Source organism: Tinamus guttatus, unplaced genomic scaffold, assembly GCF_059628265.1.
Source record: "Tinamus guttatus ecotype Peru unplaced genomic scaffold, ASM5962826v1 Tinamus_guttatus_pri_ptg000307l, whole genome shotgun sequence".
Lineage (NCBI taxonomy): Eukaryota > Metazoa > Chordata > Aves > Tinamiformes > Tinamidae > Tinamus > Tinamus guttatus.
The window spans coordinates 3,951,641-3,973,531 of NW_028288841.1; the positions used below are offsets into that span (position 1 = coordinate 3,951,641).

At 43.5% G+C, this 21,891-nt stretch overlaps 1 protein-coding gene across 2 annotated transcripts in view; it reads left to right on the top strand.

Moving 5' to 3' along the window:
- Positions 1 to 21,488, top strand: part of SYNPR (synaptoporin) — an 82,114-nt gene extending 60,626 nt beyond the window's left edge. For both annotated transcript variants that reach the window (XM_088528279.1, XM_010226150.2), the window contains 3 exons: positions 11,234 to 11,432; positions 18,371 to 18,562; positions 19,694 to 21,488. In XM_088528279.1, coding sequence (XP_088384405.1) covers positions 11,234 to 11,432; positions 18,371 to 18,562; positions 19,694 to 19,960 — 658 coding nt within the window. In that variant the 3' untranslated portion in view covers positions 19,961 to 21,488. The remainder of the gene's footprint in view (positions 1 to 11,233; positions 11,433 to 18,370; positions 18,563 to 19,693) is intronic.
- The last annotated feature ends 403 nt before the right edge of the window (positions 21,489 to 21,891 follow it).

Below are 21,891 nucleotides of genomic sequence, written 5' to 3' on the forward strand. Positions count from 1 at the left end.
CACAGGTAGGATGAATCCCCTCACAGTTGTTCTCATGCATCCAGGTCTGAGTAAGTCCATAGTCACCTGGCAACTTCTTTTCAAATGCTTTGAGTGTTTTGATTATTGGCTGAGAGCTGGAGGAGGTGTGGGTGGCAGGAGCCAGGCTGCCAAGCACCTGATGATGTTGGCTGCTGTCGTGGCTGCCAGCAGCGGTGCCGCTGAAGCAGCTGGATACATGAGAGCTGCTTTTTGAGCTGAAACTTCCAGAATGACTTAAATTGATTGAAAACTGCAGCTGTGCTAGCAGCTGCTCTTGTCCACGTTGCTCCGGGCATGAAGATGCTTGTTTCCCTCTAGATGTACAGACTAGCTAGACCTTGGCCAACAATATCAGGAAAATAAGCAAAACTGCAGGGTTCAACAGGATAGGTCAGGCCGGCAAGAGGGCTTGGGTGCTTTGGCAATGAGATTGAAGTTATTTAGGAGCCCAAACCTACTACTGAATCCAAACCTACCATCTCCCCACTGTAACAGGAATTGGGGTTGATGTGTTTTTTCATCTGCAGCTATGTTGTTTTACATAACCTAATTGATCTTAAGGCTCTTCTTGATTTTGACCTCTATTTTCCCTTAACTTCTGTCTGCTTTAGCTGCTGATTTTAGTAAACTCTGCATAGCAGAAGTGCTCTGACAGTGCAGTGTGGTATAGACAAGGAGTACACAGCCAGGCAGAAATATCTAATATCATAACCCACTGCTTTGTGGCTGCCTCATTTCTGCAAATCCCTGTTCCCGGCCAAGGGAGAAATGGCTCTATCAAATACTGTGATGGTAGCTTGGTGCCTTGCACAGGCCTGATGGGTGAGTGCTGGGAGCTGGGAGAGATGGAGGCATTGCAGCATCCCTTCTATGAGTGCAAAACAAGTGCAAAAAGCCTGGCTGGGGAAGTGAAATGGGCCTAGCTGTGTCCCTCTGCTCCCACTTGTATGACAGCAGCTCTGGCTTGCTCCAGGCACCTGGAGCACACAAGGTTTTTCAAGGATTAAAATATCTTCTAAGGGGAAGGAGCCACTATTTTGAGAGCAGGCAGAAGACAAGGCAGGAGAAGGGGTGTAATGAAGTAGATAATGAGTTTTATTTTTTCAGTTAAAAGGAGAGGGGAAGGAGCATTTCGGAGGTAACTGTTACCTTTTCTGGTGGTCTTCATTCTCCAAGCTATTTGCACATTGGCCTCAGAGCACAGACCACCTCTTAAATGTGAGGAATCTCGCCTAAGTCAGTGGTTAAGCTAGGTATATACATATATAACGTGTGATGGGAGAGCTGAGAGGTATTTTATAGTGGGGCAGAGAACTCGATTGCCTGGTGGTACTAATACATCTATATTCTTCTTTGCATCACAGCAGTGAGCAAAATGAATACTGATTTTCTTGCTTTATTTTACATCACGATTAGTAGCTTTCCAATGTGCTAGTAAAGCTGTCTTTTGAAGCAAGCCTAGTGTCTGAAGGAAAAGGCACAGAAATTGTATTTGATGGAAGCTTTTCATTCACTAAGTATTGCATCTGAATAAAGACGTTCCTGTTGAGCACCCTTTAAAGTGTGTGCCTCATCTACATGCATTGGCTAGGCTACTCTTTCATTTGAAATTTGACAGCCAAATCTAAATTACCTACTTATAAGCTACAGATGATAATTAAGAAGAAAGTAGCTAGCTTGCTATGCTTCACAAAATTTTTCTTTGGTAAAAAGTCTTCATTATATTAGCACATTTCTGTCTCAAAATGTACTAGCCTTCATTTTGTTGTTGCTTTTTAACTTGCTTGTGATAAATTCTGTTTCAGAATTCAGTAGAAAATATAATTTTGGCAAAAGGTGCAAACAGCCATTGTGGTTGGAGACCTGTTGGGTACTAGGTGGTCACCTGCTCTGCAGACCTATAGATGTGTAGAACACTTCCACAATTGGCTCGACGTTGGACATGTATTTTAATATGGTTTTAAAACCAGATCTGTCTCACCATACACCCTGATGGGCAGTAGATCACTGCAGAAATTACCAAAAAGTTGGTGCAGAGCCATTTCAGAGGCATTGCATTGGACATGGAGCATCCCTGCATGCGATGTACAGGGCAAATGAAGACATAAATGGCAATTCTTGCTGCATGGGATGTGTTTGGAGAAGATGTTCACGCCTGCCTGGCAGCTCAGGCATTTTGGTTACTTACGGTTTTACAATTAGCCCACAAGAGCTGTGTTACTTTAGCCCCTTTCGTTGGCAAACTCTGACTCCGTCCTCCAGCCCTGCAGGTCTGGGGTTAACATCTGAACCAGCAGGGAAACATGTTCAATAATAGATCAGAGACACTGGAGGTTTTAAGCAATATTCTTATATAAACTGGCACTAAGGACAGGCACTAAGGGCTGGGTCACAGCTTTAATTATCTTCTTCCACAACAGACTTTCAAACTGTGATCTCAGTGGTTCCTTTAATGCCTAATTTTGGCCTTTGGAGAATAGTTTTGCCTAACAAGAACTTCTAGCTTTTAACTGCTGTTAGTGGAAACTGGAAATGATGCGAGTGAAGAGCCTAATACTGCATCCTGCTGTTTAAAGTTCAGGAGATGAATCCTTCAGGACACAGGAACCTCTAGTTGTGACACTTTGATACAAGTCTCTTCATATTTAATGTAACCTAATGATCCAGGGAAGACCAAAGGCTTAAGATCTGCCTTTTAACTAGGAAAAACAGGCACTAACTTTTTTATTTGTGATTCATATGTTCTAGTAATTTATAGGGCTGGCCAGAAAGCTGAGGCTTTTTTTTCTTCCTCAAAAATCCTTCCCCCAGCCCCTTTTCCCCTTTTACTAGGGAAAACCTATTAAACACTTTATTCCGTAGTACCATAAAAGCAAGAACTTTCTAAACTACTTACGGTGCAGCCCTGACCCTTGGATTTTTTGGTGGGGAAGGTGTTGGAGGTCTTGGTCAAGTCCCTGTGCTGAAACAAGTCCATAAGAGACTTGAATATTGAGCTTATGTAGCCAGGCTGAGTGCTCTAATCGAAGAGCTATTGACTTTGTTAAAGTTGCTTGCTCTTATCTTCCCTCTTGGGCCTGAAAAAAGGTGATTCAGGTCTGCTCAACAAACGTGTTTTTCAGCTTTGGATGAACATGGTTTTTAATGGAAAGATATTTCACTTTTTTATAACCAGCTGTAGTTATTATTAAAGAGAATGTTGTAATTCAGAGCCCCAATCAGATTTTGTTAGTTTGCTCATGTATGGCTACAGGCTACTCAAATAACTATAGGGTGTTGGGTTTTTTGATTGATTGTTTTTCTGTTAGGACAAATTCTTAGCGTGTGACAACTGGTGCTCTCCAGTCTGTATGGGTCTCCAAGGAACCCTATGCACTCTGGGAACAGTCTTTGCTTTTCTCTGTGCTCATATGTCCCGTGGGACTAATTTCTGGTACCAAGGAGGATAGTAGAACAGAAGAAAATGCCTGTACTTATATATCAATAGTCCCTTAAAGGAAGTTTAAGAAACCAGTGTATAGTAAGGGTGACAAATGCAATTACTTTTCCACTTGAAAGGCTAAAGTCTTCACTTGCACTTAGATATCCAGCCTAAGTGCAGCCTGTCCATTAGCACAATGTATGCTGCAATTCCGTCTTCCGAGAGTTTCATGAAATGACTATTCGTCTGATTAAAGCAGGTAAAATAAGGGCAACTTTGTGGCTTTTCTGGTTTTGAGGTCATCAGTTCCCTTTCCTTGCCCCAATTAGTCTTAGCATTTTTTTAGGAATTGTGGAGAAGAGACCAAAGAGCACCTGTTACTGCAGCTTGTCACTTGTTTGAAGCGTGTATGAAGACAAGCATCCTTTTCCTGGCAGTATGGGAAAAGGCCTGACTGATACTTCCAGTCACTTTGCTCATGCATAAGAGCCACAGGGAACCACCATACATTTGATACAGCCGTATCTTTACCTTGTCTTTACTGCTGACCTCTTGCATGTTCTCCTCTGCATGTCTGATGTCCTGTAGGGTGGAGGAGGAGAGGCTCTGCTGCTTCCATGACTTGCTCGTTGGTTTGAATGTTGTCAAGCATTGCATGAACACGGCGTAGTCAGATGAGCTCCCACTGCCTGGGAAATAAATGGGAAAAGTGGGTGGTAGCAATGCTCTGGACATGCCATTTGCTGCAGTGGAGAGTGCTCTTTCTTGGATCTTCATGAAGCTGTAAAAGCTTTTCTTTTGGTGCCCAGAGCAATCAGATTTTTGATGAATTTGAATGATATTGATCCAGACTGACCTATTCTGCATAGTAAGTGCAGTATTTTGTTTAACATTATCTAAAGCATTATAACAAATCTTGCTTGTACCAAAACAGAATTGATTCTTAAAGTGGAAGTGCGTATATCTACTAATATATGCAGCTTTTCCCAATTCAAATTTTAATATATATTCATGAAGGATCTCTACGGTATTGTACAAGTAATGGTGTTTTATCTGCGACTGCCACAAAGGCCTTTGTAGAACGGCTGCCTTTCCTAAAACTTTCCTTGCAGATTTCTTTTTGCATGTTTCCATGCAGCGGGTACAAGCGCAGGCATTATGGAATTCCTTCTGTTTTGCCTTGCTTTTGATCTGTTCCCTCCAAAGGGATGTGCTGGCCCAGCTAGACAGCAGTCAAACACATGCTTTTCCCCTGCTCCCAAATCTGTGTGTCCCATGCAGGGGCCCTTGAGTGTTTCCCCAGGGCAGCAGGGAATTCAACATGTGGGATGTCTTGGGCAGGGTGCCACATGTGACTTCCACAGGAATTTATTTGCCACGAGTTTAATGCAGTATTTTTACATGTTCAGTAGATTCCAGAGAGGGTGAGTGTTTGGTCCCAGCTCGCATAGGTACTTCACCATGAGGCGCTATTTCCATGCTTTCTGGATTTCCAGATATGACCCTTGGTGTGTTATTCAGTGTGAAGCTCATAGCAGGATGTCCATGGACCTGTGGGTCTGCCTGGCTCCTGCCCTGGCTACTGCTCAGTCTCTCTGCAAGCCCCCAGGTTGCTGAGGAAAGCTACCAAAGCCTGCTTGGAATGAAAATATCCTCACTGGGAGTTTTATTGGAGTCAGTCTTAAATGTCCGCAGGGATGTGAATTTAATTACCTCACGTCCCTTAGGACAATTTATTTGGAGAAAACTATAGTTAAAGTACAATATTAACATTAAAATATAAAGGAAGGATACAGAGGATCTTCTGTAATTGCTCTTGTAATTATCTCAGCTGGGACTGAAACTTTTCTTTTGAGGGTTTATGGACCTAGATTAAACTGTATGTAGACTCAGCATTTTCACAGGGCAAAGGATTTATTCTTTTTGGTGGTTCTGGCAGAGCCTCAGGTGATGCTCAAGAACCTGGATCGATTTTGCATGGACTTTGTCCATGTGAACCTGTAACACAGGGTGGGTTGGAGGCATCATAGATGTTGGGAATCAAAGCAAGCAACAACTGAGCACATTAGCTGGGTGCAGACAGCGGGGCTCCGTGTTCCCTGGTTGCCGTGAGGAAATGCAGTGCCCAGGCTTGAAACCTTCCCCAGGAGCGCTCATTATTGGAATCAGTTGCTACTACCTGTGCCTTTGCTTTGTACTTTGTGTGGCTTCTGAGATGCCTTTGGGAGTGTAGATCTTGGTAGGTCTTAGCTCCAGCTTTCTTTCTTGTCTGGCAGAAGTTTGGTAGTTTGGTAAGTCTTGGGTCCCTCTGGAGGAGGATGGAGCAGACTGGGGTGCAGCTACAGGGTCAGTTGCACTCTTCCTGGGTGACCAGCATTTGATGACTGCCGTTTGGCAATGCAAATCTGTTCCTCTGGGATTTCCAAGCCTCCTAACTTTCTTTGTGGCAGCTATAGAGGTTTGCAAAGAGCGATGGAGCACAACTTTGAGTACCATGTGCTGCTTGTGCAGTAAGGAAGAGCATACATTTGCAAAAAGAGCTGTCAAGATATCATGGGATAAATATGGATCTGGGTGTAGGCTTGGAAATTTGGGTTGGGATCACCCACTCAGCTTTTGAAGCACTCGTTGAAGTGCTTACTCCATCGTGAGCCTTTTTATTTTCTTTCTGGTGTTACGATGAGGTATTAGAACTTGAGTTACAGTGTGCATGCACAGTTTGGGGAGGTTCTTTGCTATGGCTGGCACGTCTGGGATGATTCTCCAAGCCCAAGCATGGAAAAAGGCTGTTTTCCAAGAGCTTTGCAAAGACGTTTGCAGAGAAAAGGCTGCAAGCTGCAGGTACAGCTGCTGTTCCCTCCTTGCCACTGAGCAATGGCTCTGCCGTGCTGCAGCTCTCCCTTATCCCAGGGAGTTTAGACCCCATCCTCAAAGAGGTTTTGGTGCTTTGCTTCCTGAAGACCTGGGAGATCTCCAGCTAATGGGAGAGGAGGTGCAAGAGGAGGATTTGGGACACAAAGATGGGATGGAGTGTGTCTTGTCACACTTGGCAGCGCGGGGGACTCGCCACCTCTCCCAGCGCCGTGTGTGCAGTGCGGAGGCCTGAGACAGCAACTGTGGCTGACAGCTTGTCCTATTAAAAACCTTGCAAAAACCTGTAGCAAAACAGCACTGGCCAAATGTTTGCACAACAGCTATGTGCGAGTGAGTGCTGGGAACCCAGCAAGTTAAATGGAAAAATGTGAGAGGGGAAAAATGTGTATGTATTTTTTTATCAGACGTACCTGGGAGAGAATATAGGTTGCTATGACTTTTCTGGCTAGTTCTCTTGCATTTCTTTGCGATGCCTGCTCTGAACTCGCTCCGAATGGGATTTTGCCTTGCATCTGAGCAAGGCACATCCCTGTACCAACCACTGCAGGAAGCTCTGAGACAGGACACATCTCTAGGATGTTCAAATGTCCTGTGCAGAAGTTAGGAATAAAAGTTTGCAAGTTCCAGTGTGTTCTTGTTTGAGGGGTATAATGTTGAGTAGTTCTAGAAAGATCTGTGATGTCTTTTTGGAAGAAACTGGGAGATTTCACTAAGACAGAAATTTCAAACCGAGTGCTCTTTGATCAGCAAACAATATTCTTTCTCTGGAGAAAAAAAAAAACAGAGAGAAACAACAGACCAGACTTGAATTGCTGGGTCAGCTGGAGCACTTTATCTTTTTTTCCTGTTGCCAGAGAGAAATGGGCTGATTTAGCAGCAATAGTTGTGTGATAGAGGCTGATGTGCCAAGGCTCATTCTGCTGCCTTGGAAGCAGAGAAAGGTGCTGAAGGTGCTGGGGAAAGGTGAGGGGCAGGAAGAAAAGAAAATGGTAGTTTTCTCTCCTGAAAAAACAACCTGTCATACTGGATACAACTGTTCAGATCCCAAGGGAGTTTCTGGAAGATGCTTATAAATGCCAAAAATACAGATGCCTTGAACCCCAGGAACAGGCAGGAAAGCTGCCGTGTCCTCCTGTCTTACTGTCGTGATTTGGCTAGCTATAGGGCCCCTATTTCTGCTCTTTTCAGCATTTTGCTCCTGTATATGAAAATCCCATTTACCCCTCATGTTGAAGATTACCAACCAAGATAAACATTTCACCACAAATTCTTCCACGGGCGCTACCTGCAGTAATGAATTTGCAGGACTGACTTTCTCCGCTCGCTTGCTTTGCAGATGGTAAATACAATTGACAGTGGCGAATACCAGGAATAAATGAGGGGAAAAGAAAGCCCGAGTGAGTGGGTAATGGGTCTTTGAATTCTCACAAGCACGTGTGTGGGTGTTGTGTATAGTGTGATGTCAGAGGCAGGTGTAGGGATAGATTACAAGATGCTATTTTTGGAAAATAGGACAGCTTGCCAAAATAGGTTTTTTCTTGCCTGTTTGTTCACCACATCCTACTAAGCAAGTGGAGAAATACTACCCCCCGTTCAGAAATTTGAGGCAAAATTTGTATTTTATTAAGCCTGGCACTGATGAAAGCCTGGAAGAAGAAATCTGAGTCAGTTCATCAGTAATACCTATGCACGTGGATGTATCTATACATGGTCTATTTGGTCTTTTGGTCTATACGGTATTTTGGTTTCAAGGCTAAGCATGTGCTTGTGTGTGCTGGAAGAGATTTCCCAAATCAAAAGAGATTAGATGAATTAATAGGGGACAGTTTCATGGTGGCTCTTCAATGGTGTTTGTGAGTCCATAAATCCATGAGTATTGATGTCTGGCATGGTCCACACAGAGGGATCACTCTGTGTGCTCTCCTCGTACTTTGGTCCTGCATGGGCTGGTGGCAATGGGATGTGGGACAAGACGGTGCTTGACTCTTTCTGTGCTCTCTGGTCATTGTGGCGGCCGAACCAGTCCAAAGAAAGGCCATAATTAAAAGCAAATCATGTTTTGAATGTTGCAGTGAGGAACCAGCAGGAGGTAGAGGCAAGGTTGTGTTTACAGGCAGTGTGTGCAACTTCTGCTCCCCAGCGCAGCTGCAGCCTCTGAACGTGTTGGGCTCTGTTGTTTTCAAAGTGTGGGCAATTAGTGTCTGAAAACGAAGCTGTTCTTTGCAATTGTGGGACAATGCAAAAATCCTTCTTTTCCTTAGAAACATTCCTGCCCTCTTTTGCTCTTGTCAAGCCAGACAACACAGCTGTCTCATCATTGTGTTTCCCACAGCCACAGAGAGCTGGCCAAATGGTAGGAGAAACCTCACGAGCCTCCGATGGCCGTGACTTCATCAGTGTTATCAGATTTGTATCAATTTGAGGGAATTCAGGGCTGGAAAGTCCAGCGGGGCTGCTGGCCCTGGGCACGGAGGCACTAGCAAGGCTGGCTGTGACACTGCTGTGTGGAGGTGGAGGGCAAGGTCCTTTTGAGTCATCGGTTTTATTTCCGAGTTAATAACAGTGCTTAGCTTTGCACAAGGCAAAAAGCACTGTCACACCTCACTTCCTGAGGAGCATTTTGGTATCCTTGATGAGAGGTGGGAGGCTTTCAATGACACTTTTTTCCCCCCAATTGGTTAACTTTATGACTGAAGTGATCCTATTTGTGTTGTCAATCAATCAGTGAAAATCACTTCTAGCAATGCAGCCCAAACGTGTTGCTCATGTGTTAAATACGTGCCGAGGGCAGGATTGCAATAAGTTGTTCTTGGGGTTCATGATTTTATTTAGGAAATGGAGAAGCAAAGATTAAATTCAGATGTAGAAAAGCAGCAGAAGGAAGGTATAGGTCCTGGATGATCTGAAGAAAAGGGTGGGGGGTAGGGAATAGCAGATAAGAGAAGATGAAAGAAGAGGTGAGAGGAAATAAAATGCAAGCCAGGTAGGATTACATCAAAAGAGGCAGGCAGAGTTGAAGGCAATGAGGTTTTTGTGAGTCATTCCCAAGCAATCCTGCCCCCAGAAGCCTGAGTCAGCAGCAGATCTGTGGGAGAATCAGAGCTTTCTCGGTGGTGCCTTTACAGATCAAAGAGGATTGGCTTTGATTAATAAAGTTGGACTTTTCTTCATTGATCCTATCCTACTTTAAAGAAACTTTGAGTGCCTCTCAACAAGTCATCACTTGAACCACCCCTTTGCAAGACTGAGGTCATCCCTGCTTGGGCAGAGGTGAGGTGGCCGTGAGAGGCACCAGTTACTGCGGGTCCTCATAGAGACTAGAGAAACCTAAGAAGAAAAGCTAGTGAATAAAAATAAGGCAATGGGAGGAGGCTTTTGTGACCATGATGTGTTTGGTAGCCCTGAAAGATGCTTGGCCGGAAAAGCACTGCTGGGAGGATGCATGAATTAGATGTTAATATAATGTATGAATACTTATTCTGACCTGTTTAGGATGCAGAACTAAGATGCAGTCAGAAGAATAAAGGATAGAAAAGGAAAGCAGCCTCAGTTAGGAAACAGTTTTCTTACCATGTGTGTCTTATGTGGCTACAGCCAGTTGCTTTCTCCCCATACTGCAGAACTGGAAGGACAGACACTAAGAAATCCTTTTGCTTTCCTTTTGGAAAGGACCGTAATAACAATAATGAAAAATGTTTGCACATTAATGCCAGGAAGCTTTTGAAACCAAGTCAGGAAACAGTCTAATTATGCTCAGAAGCATTAGAGTCTCTCATGTGTTCAGTTTTCATCGCTTTGCTGTGGTTGTAGGAGAGTGTAGTCAGGTGCTGCTCATCTCCAAGTGTTGCAGTCCAGGCGGGCACATTTCATGCTTTAATCCCACGGATTCTATAGCAGCAGAAGCTCAGAGAAGGAGGTGCCCAAGGCCAGTAGCTCATGTTATGCATCAGCCACTGATGAAGAGGCTCTGCCTGCTCACTTGGGTACTTTTAGTATGGACTAGGAAAAGCAAAAAGCCAAGCAATCTTCCAATGCCCATTAATCCATCTTGCATGCTTTCTACTGCAGATACTTTGTTTTCCTCTAGGGATCTAACTTTTTTATTTAGTCATATATTCATGGCTGCTGCCTCCATTGACTTGCTGTTCCACACATTAATTACCCTTGAGCAGAGGAATGTCTCCCAGGTGGCCTCGGCCTTTCTCAGCACCAAAGCATATATTTTTTTAATTGCTGCTGTTACCTTTCTGCTGTTTTTGTCCCTTTTGCTCTGTATATAGAGCAGAACAACATGCTCCCCAGCACCACCCACCTGCTGCCAAGGGTCACCTGGACCATGCAACAAGACCAGCTACAGGAGGCCACCAGGGAGCCCCTCTCTCTTTCCAAAGCAGAACTTGCAATTATTAGGGTGAAAAAAGGTCTGGCAGGAACTGCCAGGCAGAACCACAGAGTACAGAGTGTACACAAAAGTCAAAATTTTGTACTTCCAAACACAGGCATCCCATGGCTTTAAGGATATGACCTGTTTGCTGTGTTCTTGATTATAAGAATTTGAGAATCAGATCATATTTTGTATTTTCTCTTTTTTTGGCTTTTGCCAAGGCAAAGCCCCATAAAGGAAAGGAGTTGTGCCAAACCCCTGGCACATCAGCTTCTTTCTGAGTTTGGTTAAAGGAGTGATTAAAAGATGTAATTGGCGTCTCAGTTCTTGACCTGCACAAAAGTAACCCCATGTGCATCAGCAGCTCTGAAGGGTATGGAAGCTCATGGCTTATAGGGTCTGTTTGTGTTTTTTGCAGAAGACTAATGCACTTCAGGAGTGAGATGGAACAACGGACCAAATGTAACTCCATTTTTATTCAGGTAATGGTTTCCTGCTGCTCTGCTTCAGCTTCTCTTTGGGCTGTTTTCCAGGTTGCACCAGGTGAATTTCGATGCTCCCACTTGTGAAGGCAGACGCCGAGAAAAGCTCTCCTTAATCGGGGACTTCTCCTCCTCGGCGGAGTTCTTCGTCACCATTGCAGTCTTCGCCTTCCTCTACTCGCTGGCAGCCACCGTCGTTTATATCTTCTTCCAGAACAAGTACCGTGAGAACAACCGGGGGCCTCTAATTGTAAGTGTGCCATTTCTGTGCTTAATGGGAACTTAAGCACCCAGCACCAATAGTAATAGAGCCAATGTGTCCCTGGATTTAACTCCTTGCTTGCCGGCAGCTCCTGCCATGGGGTAATGTTCATAAAATCATAGAATCATTATGGTTGGAAAAGGCCTTCAGGATTGAGGCAACCATAAACCCATTACCACCATGTTCCTGCAAGGGTGGCTGGGCAGCAGGCAGGAAGCGGGGAGGCATTTGCCCGGTGGGTGGGTGAAATGGTGCCCTGACCCAAGGAAGGCTGCGTGTTGCTCATTAACCCTGGGGTTAGCCAAGCTCCCATGGTTTGGAAAGGTGGCCATGGAGCATCGCGTGGCAGCTCCTGTGGACTTACCCTGAGCTGCAGCACATTCACGTGTCTGCTGGTGCATGACACTGGTCCATGAACTTCCTCACCTCCCCCTTGCAAAGACATGCTTGTGCCTTTCCTTTGCTGTTCACTGATTCCTAAAAGTTCATGCTAAAAAGCAATTCCTATTTAGGCATTTTCTTATAAATCAAGGCTGTAAAATCTGTCTGTTACTTGTTCTGTTTCCACTAACCATTAGAGCATCATGAATCATAACACAGCCCTTGGCCTTGCTAGATAAGGGCATTGTGTTGAACCCCAGATGCACTTGAGCTCAGTTAGGTCTCTAAATATGCAGGCTTGAAGGGTTGCATCGTGCTCTCCATCCATGGCAAAAGAGAATAAGGTTACGCTAGAGACATGTTCTGTAAATAGCTGAAAGCCACCAATACATAATAGCAGAAAAACATATTACAAGGGAGGATAAATCATCAGTACAAAAGAGCCTGTACCTGTTAAAAGAAATGGCTGCAGTAACAGTAAGTGAATGATAAAGAAAAAAAGGTAATCTTAGCATCACCTGGTTTTTAAAGGAGAGAATTTCCTGCTGCAAGGAGATGTGAGTCCTTTTATTTAAATTTGCATTATTTGAAAATGATAAATTGATACAGAAATAAAAATTTTCTTTTCACTTTAAAGGAAATAAAACTTCAGTGTTTGGGAGTATTGGAGGTCTTCTGTCCCTGGAAAATGATGGGGAAAAGAGGGGAGATCATCACAGGAAAAGTACTGATAGGAGAGGCAAGATAAAGGGGTCCCTGCAGAAGCAATAAATAAATGAAGTGCCTTCTTTCTGCATGATTCAGTTGGCATCGAGTAACTCTTTTTCAAACTGCCTCATCAAAGGATTAGTTGCAGAGATCTGTCACTTTAATTTTTTTGTGGAACATAATTCTTTTTTTGGCAAACCACATTTTTCTGTGAAATAATAGGAGGGAGGGAAAGGGGGGGAAAATAATACTAATATGTTGGATTATGATGTGGATGCTTGAAACTGTCCTGGTAATTGCAGCAGTATGATCAGGAGAGTCCTGGCTGTCTTGTTTGTTATAGGATGCGTGCTGCAATCCATTGCAGCATCAACAGGGCATTAATTTAATTTGTTCTATGTAATGGACTGTAATTGGATCTACAGGTTAAATTTAATGGGTGTCTGTTACTAAAGCTGTTTGCAATTTCCCAATCTCTATGCCAAGGCTAAATTACCTTTTTTTCGTGTACATATAGAGATGTCTGTCTGTCTCCTGCCATTGTGCTGGGTTTAAGCCTGCCAGGAGGGCAGCCCCACCTGCCTGCTCTACTGTTTCTTGGGGGACGGGGAGAGGAAAAGAGACCCTTTAAGGATTTTTGGTGGTTTTTTTTTGTTTTGTTTTGTTTTTAAGTTGTCTAACAGACCTGACTGAATGCTGATTACATGGTTATCAAGAGTTTAATGAGCATTTGGTCACAAGAAACTTGAAGAGAGAATTTCAGCCAAAAATGACTCAAGCTTACACTATTTGTACAAATGTAAAGAAACAGGCTTGTCTGTGTCATCATTTTTACCATGGAACGATATTTTAAGGTTTGGTGTTGAATAAGGCCTAATGCAAGGAAATATTTCCAGTAGGAGAAGCTGTTAACTCTTCTGCAGCTGCTTTTGTAGCACTGGCATGTGATATTCAGCAATATCTTGCTGAAGTTGCATGCCACTTTTGGGGGATTAGCACTTGAGGCCCTCCAACTCATCTGTGTCTCCCTTAGTTCAAATCTATCTATTTTCAGGTTCCTGCAAGCCGGGAGCAGCCAGCCTTAGCTCTGTGCTTAAATTTGGGGCTTTTCCCTCAATGGGAAAGGTGTTACCATTTGTGTCTGGATCTGGGAAATATGGAAGAGAATATTCACAGTCAATATGTATCAGTACTTGTTACTCGGACTACTGCCGTCTTTGCCATTTCTGTATATGAACTCCACACATTCTGGCAGCAAATCATCTTTGGAGGGCTGTAGATTGTCTATGAAAAAGCACATACATTTTAAGTGTAAGGATGCATCACTTGATAAATATTCCAGTTAATAGATAAGTGCAAATTAACAAAGGTTGCTTAATAACAAATAAGCTTTAAGCTTATGATTTCATATAAATTGCATAAAACAATTTAGTAAAAGTGAATGACTTAGCCCTGAAAGATATTTCATTTTTATAGTGATTACTTGATAATCTGATTACCCTGCATAAACATGCTAGCATGTAAGGAGATGAGATCTCTCCTTTGCATCTGGAGTCCTATGAATAATTACATTAAAGCCTTACATTAAAGATGTTGGATGTACCAAGTCAGCTAAAGCAAACACTTGTTCTCTTCTTGGTGATATCTTTGATTATAGGTGTCTTATTTCTTCCTCTCTGGTCTAGAAAGTAACACAAAAGATTCCCACAAACACAGAGGAAAGGGATAAAGAGCTGTCTAAGCCCATAAAGCAAAGACTGAATCTTCAGTTAGAAAACAAACTTCAAGTAACCTGAAGAACTCTTTGCTTTTCAGAGAGCTGTTTCAACCCATCTGTGTCCTCTCCTTTTGGAGCTGCGGTGACCTTGCTGTACATGTTGGTGCCTCCCAACAGGCTCAGCACAGCCCTGCCAAAACAAGCTTGCAAGGCCATAAACACTAACTAAAAGTGTGCAATTCTTTCAAAGCTTCATCCTGCAGAAAATCCAGGGTGGAATCTTCCTCAAAACATGAGGATGGTGAAGTACCCAGGTACCTGCTTCCCTACTCAGTCTCTGGGACAGCCGCCTACTCACCTTGTAAGAGGTGCAGGGGATATTTGCATAAGCAAATATTTTTGGAGAGGCTCTGGAAGTTGCCAGTTGCCCCTATTAGGGAAGGGAAAGCAAGCAGTGACCATGGCAGGACGATCAAGGCCATAGAGGGGTCCTGCTGAAGCTTTTTGTGTGTTTTGGCATGTTTTCTTGTGCTCAGGTGAAACCCTGGGTACCTGGAGCACCTGAAGACACATGTGGTACCATGGGTTGGGGCTGAGTTGCTTCAAGCAGTCAAAGAGCACGCAGACCTCCAAGACCTTTTGGCTGGATGAGGTGGTGCTGGGCAGTGGGGCACTCAAAACTGCTCTTGGGAGGCTGAAGGGGCTGCACTTAACTGCCCCAGCAAAGATATGAATTTTGCAGAAGTTAGTGGTTTGATAGCAAAGAGAAATGTTACACTCATCATGAAAGGAAAAGGAGTATTCACAGTTCCATCCACAAACTTGTAATATATGAAATTCTTCCAATTAGACATTTTTGAAACACCAAGTTTCAACTTGAAAAAGGCAGTAAGAATTTTTTTTTTTTTTTTTTGCTATGCATACTGCACCAAGCTCAAAGTCTTTTCTTGGTTATACAGTATGTTTTCAATCTTGATGTCTGCTTTCTTTTACATGTTGCTATTTTGCCTCCTTCCCAAAGGCACCTGCAAGCAGACCAAAGTATCTCAGCTGAAATCTGAAAAAGGAACTTTGCAATTAGGAGGGCAGTGTAACCATACAACAATACACACTGAAGAGATCTGTAGACATCATTTCAAGACAGCAACTACAAAAATTACTTTGTTCCAAAGGAGTGGGGGGGAAACATACTATGGGGATATTAAACATTCAAATGCAAGATTTGTTTTAGTATGCAGGCACTCTGGCTTTAATTACCAAGGAGAAATTCCCCAGATAGACATTAAGCCACAGAACAGCTTAGCTTGAAATTCACTTTTATTTTCAGCATGTCATTATCTTGTAACTCTGTTCCACCCAGAGCTGTGAAAATGTTCAGCCAGAAATCCAAACCCACTTGAAAACAAGAGAGGTTCAAGTTTCAGCCAAGGCTTGAAGGTTAGCAAAGATTCAAAATAGAGGAAGATGCAAGTTTACTGTAGTCCTAGATTTTGCTCTGTGCATAGTGCCATTTCTTTCTGGGGAAAGAAGGAAATGGTAGAAATCTTCAAAGAGCCTGAATGCAGGCCAGTAACCTTGATGAAAGTACACACTGAAATAATCCTCATGTTTTATTAGACTTTTGGTTAAGTCTTGACAAACTCTTGGCCTTGTAACCTCTTTTGGGGAGTGGTTGTAGCCTCTGGCTTTTGGAGGGGGTAGATGGCTTCTATTTCCAAGTCCTACCATCTGACAGCCCTCCTTTCCACTTGGGTGAACTGTCCCCTGCACCCAGATGGACTTTGTCCCCAGAATCATAGTTAGACAAGTAGACAAATTCTTCACCGAGATGGATTGGAACTACATTACCAAGTGTGTTAAAATTGGGTAGGATTTCTTCGTTTGCACTCAGATACCCAGGTCCTAAGGTCCCTCTCTGCCTCTTCTAGAATCATTTCAAGTGAATTTGCTGCATCCAAAATTTGCTTTTGCCAGCTTAAAGCAGAAAGATGTGTGTTTGCTCCACCATGGCTCATGACAACATGAACCTGCAATTTTTGAACTACAACACAAATTCTTCTAGTTGTATCGCTGGGGTCAGTGCCTGCTGCCCGGAGATGCCGGTAACTCTGCTCACAAATGTTGCTGGAGGAAAGGCAGGATTTAACCCACTGCCGGATGGGTTGGGAGCTTGGTATTGGGTTTGAAAATCCCCTGTTGTTGTCACCTGTTTGATGAACTTTGCTAACTTTTAAGCTTTTCCTTTTTTAGTAAGATTAATCTTCTGTATTGTGTTAGTTTTGCTCAATTTGTCTGTTTGCCTCAAATTCCTTTCTGCTGCCATTTATTTATCTTGCTGTTATTGTCAGAGGCACTGACTCCCCAGCTTGATTTAGCTTGCAAAGCTTTGCAGTTGGGTTCCGTTGAGAAAGTCTCGATGATCTCTTTCAAGATGTGTTCCCCAAACCTCTGGTGTGTCCCAGTCTCAGCATCAGGGGAAACCTATATACAGGCTTGGTGTTCGGGTCCCAAGCCTCTTGGTAAATAAGCATGCATCATCGTAATTCTCAGCTTAGAGAATATCTGACATTTCTACCAGCTGAAATTTCTAGGAAAATATTTACTATTAAACTGTTGCCTCTAGGAGCTCATTTCTCATTCAGTTACTGCTGAAACTTTTAGCATACGGTAATTTCTTTGGCTGGAAATCTCCCTGATAAGAAAATGTACTCTGGGCTCTATGCCTCTGTCTAAATTGAGTCCCTTTAGGTTTTAGGAGAGATGTCAGTTCCTGCATTTTGCAGCATGCTCTTTGAGAGCGCCCATTTAGATAGCGCAAAGTGAGGGCAGAGTAAATCAAGGCTCCATGGCAGACACAAGCCCGTAGGAAATAGACAGTGACCCCGTTCAAAGGGAATGACTTATTCCTCAGGATAGCATCCAAGCGCAGTTAATCCCATCTGCGTGAGTGGAGAAATCCTTTGTCTGCCCCTTGCAATGGGGCCAGCTCGTTGCCTTGTGTCTTCCATCAAGGGAAACATAGGGCGCGTTTGTAGACGAGAATTGGGTTCCCTAAGATGGTTTATTTCTTTGGCTGGCAACCCAACCCACCATCATCTTCACGAACGTTTTCTTTTTCCATGTGCCTCCCCTTTGTAGGGGGAAAGGGCGGGCAAGAGGAGCCTCCACGGGAGATGGGATATCAAGACACAGTGATGCAGTTAGTGGCATGTTAGACTTTGGCACCTCGACCATCTGCTGTGGGTTGACAGATGGGATGAAATACGACAGTAGAAAGGCTCTTCTGTTTTAGCAAGACACAAGAAAGCTTGAAAAATCACACTTCCTCCCTCCTTTCCCCCCAAGCCCACACAACAACGGTGTCATTTGGCCACTTGTTCTGGCCGCGATGAGGAGAAGTTTCTGCATGTGCGCGCTCCTGACAGCCTTCCGAGGGAAAAGTGAGCAGAGTGGTTCAGAGTAGAGATACTTGCGGTTGTTAGATCCTCGAGGCAGTGCCACACGTTCTCCTTGGGTCTTGTGAGGATGGGAGCTAGAAATGCATTATGGAGGAGAGAAGAGCTGAAGAGTCTCTGGGCTTGGCAGGTCTTTCTGCTTGTTTGTTTGTTCCTGATAATTGGTGGTTGTGCAGTTCGTGCTCTTGGGGATGTTTGGCCTCTGGTAGCTGGGGATTAGCCGGTTTTGGGCTCTGCCAGAGATGCAGATCTTTGTGGAAATGCTTTCCAGCAGAAGCCCATGCTGGCTGTGGGTAGGAGGGTCGGCCTTCAGGAGGGCTTATCACCTTCCCAGGCATTGAAACAACATCTGAACTGGCTCCCAGTGCAGTAGCTGGGCATCATGGACAACCCCATTTCAAGGTAGCTCAGCCCTTGGTAGTATTCTCTCCCAGGGTCAGAGCTCCAGATGTGCACAGCCAGGCTCTAGCCCTTTGGGTATGTCAAGCCCTTCTGCAAACTGTCATTGCAGGTCGTGACAGTAACCACGATCTATTAGGAAATTATGAGCTCTTGTTTCTCATCTCCTCAGATGCAAGATTTTTGTTTTCTGGTGATTTTTTTTTTAATGTTTTTCTTCTCGGGTGACACAGCAGTATAATGCTCCTAACTCATTTGTCTTTCAGGATTTCATTGTGACCGTGGTCTTCTCCTTCTTGTGGCTCGTGGGCTCATCTGCTTGGGCGAAGGGACTGTCGGATGTGAAAATTGCAACGGATCCTGATGAAGTTCTATTACTGATGTCAGCCTGCAAACAGCAGTCCAACAAATGCTTGCCTGTCCGCAGCCCGGTTATGTCGAGCCTGAACACTTCGGTTGTAAGTGAATTTGATCTCTGCTTTCTGCTGTTCCCTTGCAAATGTATCTTCATTTCTTTGGAGCTCTCTATTGACCTAAATCAACTGGTGTAAACTAACTAGCTGATGTTTTAACTGGGATTACCTATAATCTTTGTGCAGGGAAAAATAGAGTCTGACCCATAGCAACTCCCTAGCTAGCTGCAGCGTTAGGGCAAGCGGATGCTTTGGGATTAGGAGAAAGCAAATTGTCTTTTCAAGTTCACTGTTTGGCCTGTTTACTTTTAATTTACACCGCAGAGCTTTAGAAAAGGATTCTGTGTTCTCTTCAAAAATCCTCAAAAAGAACAACAAAAAATAGTCTTCAAAACTAAAACCAAAAGCAATGACTTAAAAATACTCTGGACAGCTAAGCAATCTGTTTAACTCTTTTAAAATATTTTCTTTAAATTTTATATTTGCAAAGTTTCTTTAGATTATGGGGGGAAAAAAAAGCAGGAACATCTCTTCCCTTAAAGAAGAAAATAAGATAAAAAGAATTGTTTACTCAGCGGCCTGTGTCCATTTGTTCCTTTGCAATCTGATGTCCCTTTGGGTGTCCAGTCACCTAATAAATTTTGAAGTGTTGCTCAGGGGATTTTTGCCACTTATTGATGAGGAGGTATGTGGTTGCACTCTCAGAGCAATGAAACTCAGGTGACTTTCCTCCATCGAGCATTTTCTCTTCTGAGATGCCAGCAGACTTCACCTTGCTGGCTTCCTGGACCAAGAGATGTGCTTCACTGTTCTTGCATTGTGGTGGTTGTAGTCTTGTCTTGTCTGACTTCAGCCATATCTTGCCATCTTCTGTGGTCAATCAAGGAGGTTTTTCACCTCCAGGGCCCCATTCAGCACAGCTCCCAGCAGAGCCAGGGCTCTGCAGGTGGTCTCTGGAGTCAATCATGGCCTTCCTTGGGTGGTGACAATGCAGCCAGCTAGCACAGGACATAGTTGCATCTGCCAAGTGAAGTATCTACATGGGGTGGCTTTGTGGAGTCTCCTGCAGCAGCCCCACACAGCAGGAGTGTTCCCAGTGCCCACAGGACCCAGCAGACTCGGTCGGGCCGTGGCACCACGGTGCCTGGGTGACACGCTGCCTTTTATCTCGTGCAGGTCTTTGGATTCTTGAACTTTATCCTCTGGGCAGGCAACATTTGGTTCGTCTTTAAGGAGACGGGTTGGCATTCGTCAGGCCAGCGGCACCCCGCGGACACCATGGAGAAGCAGTCCAGCAGCTACAGCCAGGGCGGCTACAACCAGGACAGCTACGGGCCCACGGGTGGCTACAACCAGCCCAGCACCTATGGCCAGGTGGGTGAGTATGGCCAGCAGCAGGGCTACGGCCAGGGCGGCCCGACCTCCTTCGCCAACCAAATCTAGCACAGCCCTCACGCGTAGAGAGTTTCGCAGGTCTCTGTTTCAGTGGTGCCAGGCTTTTTTGGGGGTCTAAATCCATACTACAACACAGTGTTTCATGTCAGCTGAAGATCTAGAGGTGCCTCCAGAGCTGGCTGGTGAGCCGGAGGTGGCACCTCATCCCTGCCTAGCCCAGTGCGGCAGACGTGCTCGTCACAGGTGGTGGCCTGGAGTCAGTGCTGTAGTATGTACCGTAGAGATAACATTATGGTAGTTTTGTATGTGTAATGATGGTAGAAGCATTTCGTAGCCTCAAGTCTGTAGTATTTAATATGCATAGGATAATTGGATTTCCTTCTGCATTTTTGTGGAGAAAAAAAAAAAAAGTGATTTGCTATTATTTCTACAGATTACTCTGTATATCCATGCATGTAATATTGCTCCTAAATTTTCAAAACTGCCTGTCTGTGACTCTTCAGAGCATTTGTTTTGATTATATTTTTTGTTTCAGAAGATTTTGCTATTATTTCAAATAATCAAGTCATCCGTAATTTAGTGCATGGATAACCAGTTTATTACTACCAAATGTTTGGACTGTGTAAATGGAAATTCTCAACTTCTGCCACTGCATTTTGTTAAATGTATGTTTAAAAGAAGTATGCATCTTTTATATATTTCACAGAGTTGAATATATGGCTTATCCAAGTTCTGAATGCTTTGTAACTAAAATGTTTTTCCTTGAAATGGCATTCAGTAGTATATATGGTACCTGACCAATGTTTATTCTATTTAACTAAGCTAAGTATTCATTCTATAAATCACTATTTCTATGGGTGTTTTGTGAATCTTTTAATGTGAGCTGTGAAGAATAAGGACCAAGTAACTGTGTTATATGTTTACAAAGGTATTTATTTAACTAAGATAACAGAGGTGCAGATATCAGTACAGAAAACCGTGTGAAAACACCCCATTGCTTAACACAGCAAAACAGGAAAAAAATGCACATATTGTTGTTATTTTATAAAGCCTAAATATTCCTTTATGCCCTCCTTTAATAGAGGAGGGGAAAAAAAAAAAAAATCTTTCTATCCATGCTGCTTAAGAGCTGTCAGGTATCCCTCTGTCCCACTGCTGCCCTGAGCACTAGCTTGGTGCTATCAGAGAATGTAACCAGATTGACCAAATAGCCCAGGTTCAAAGGAATTTATCCTAAAACAACCGAGCCAGGGCCAGACTTGTATCCCATAAACATTTATCCCTGGAGATTTGAGCCCTCCCTTACAACAGCTTAGGGGCTCCATTGCAGCACCGAGTTTTCTAACACAATTTAAAGCCTGAAGCACAATAAACTAATCAAAACTGATCATCTGCATTTCTAAATAAAAGTGTATCAGTATATAATCTTATTGTATGAGCTGTAATGTTGAAAGCATCTTAGCTTAAAATGGCTTAGTCTCTTCTATGATTGTTGTAACCAATTTATGGCTACTCGGTGGATGAATCTATATTGTGATATCTATTTGACCCTAATAAAGTTATTGCATACAATTCATATTTTAAGAGTATGGTAGTATTAAAACGTCAGTGTAAAATAACCAAAAAGATGGGTAGGGTATTCTCCTGTGCTTGACCATATCAGTTAAAATTTTGCCGTCTTCCAACACTTGTTTAATGTACCATGAAGTGTGACACATCTGCAGACACTTGTCATTAAAGGTCAGTATCATCAGTTTAAACGAAAATCATTTAAATCTTTGTAATTTAGAATCTGCCTGCTTTGTTCACCTCTTTCTCCAACTGTCAGTAAAATTAGCCCAGTGCTGTCCTAACTAGTGAGTGCCAGGGATTGCTGGAAAGCCTTGTCTAGTGCTTGTAGAAAGGACAAGCCTGAATATCTAGATGTCCTTGTATTCCAGGTCAAATGAAAACCCAGGTCAATGAAAAAGTGGTTTTTC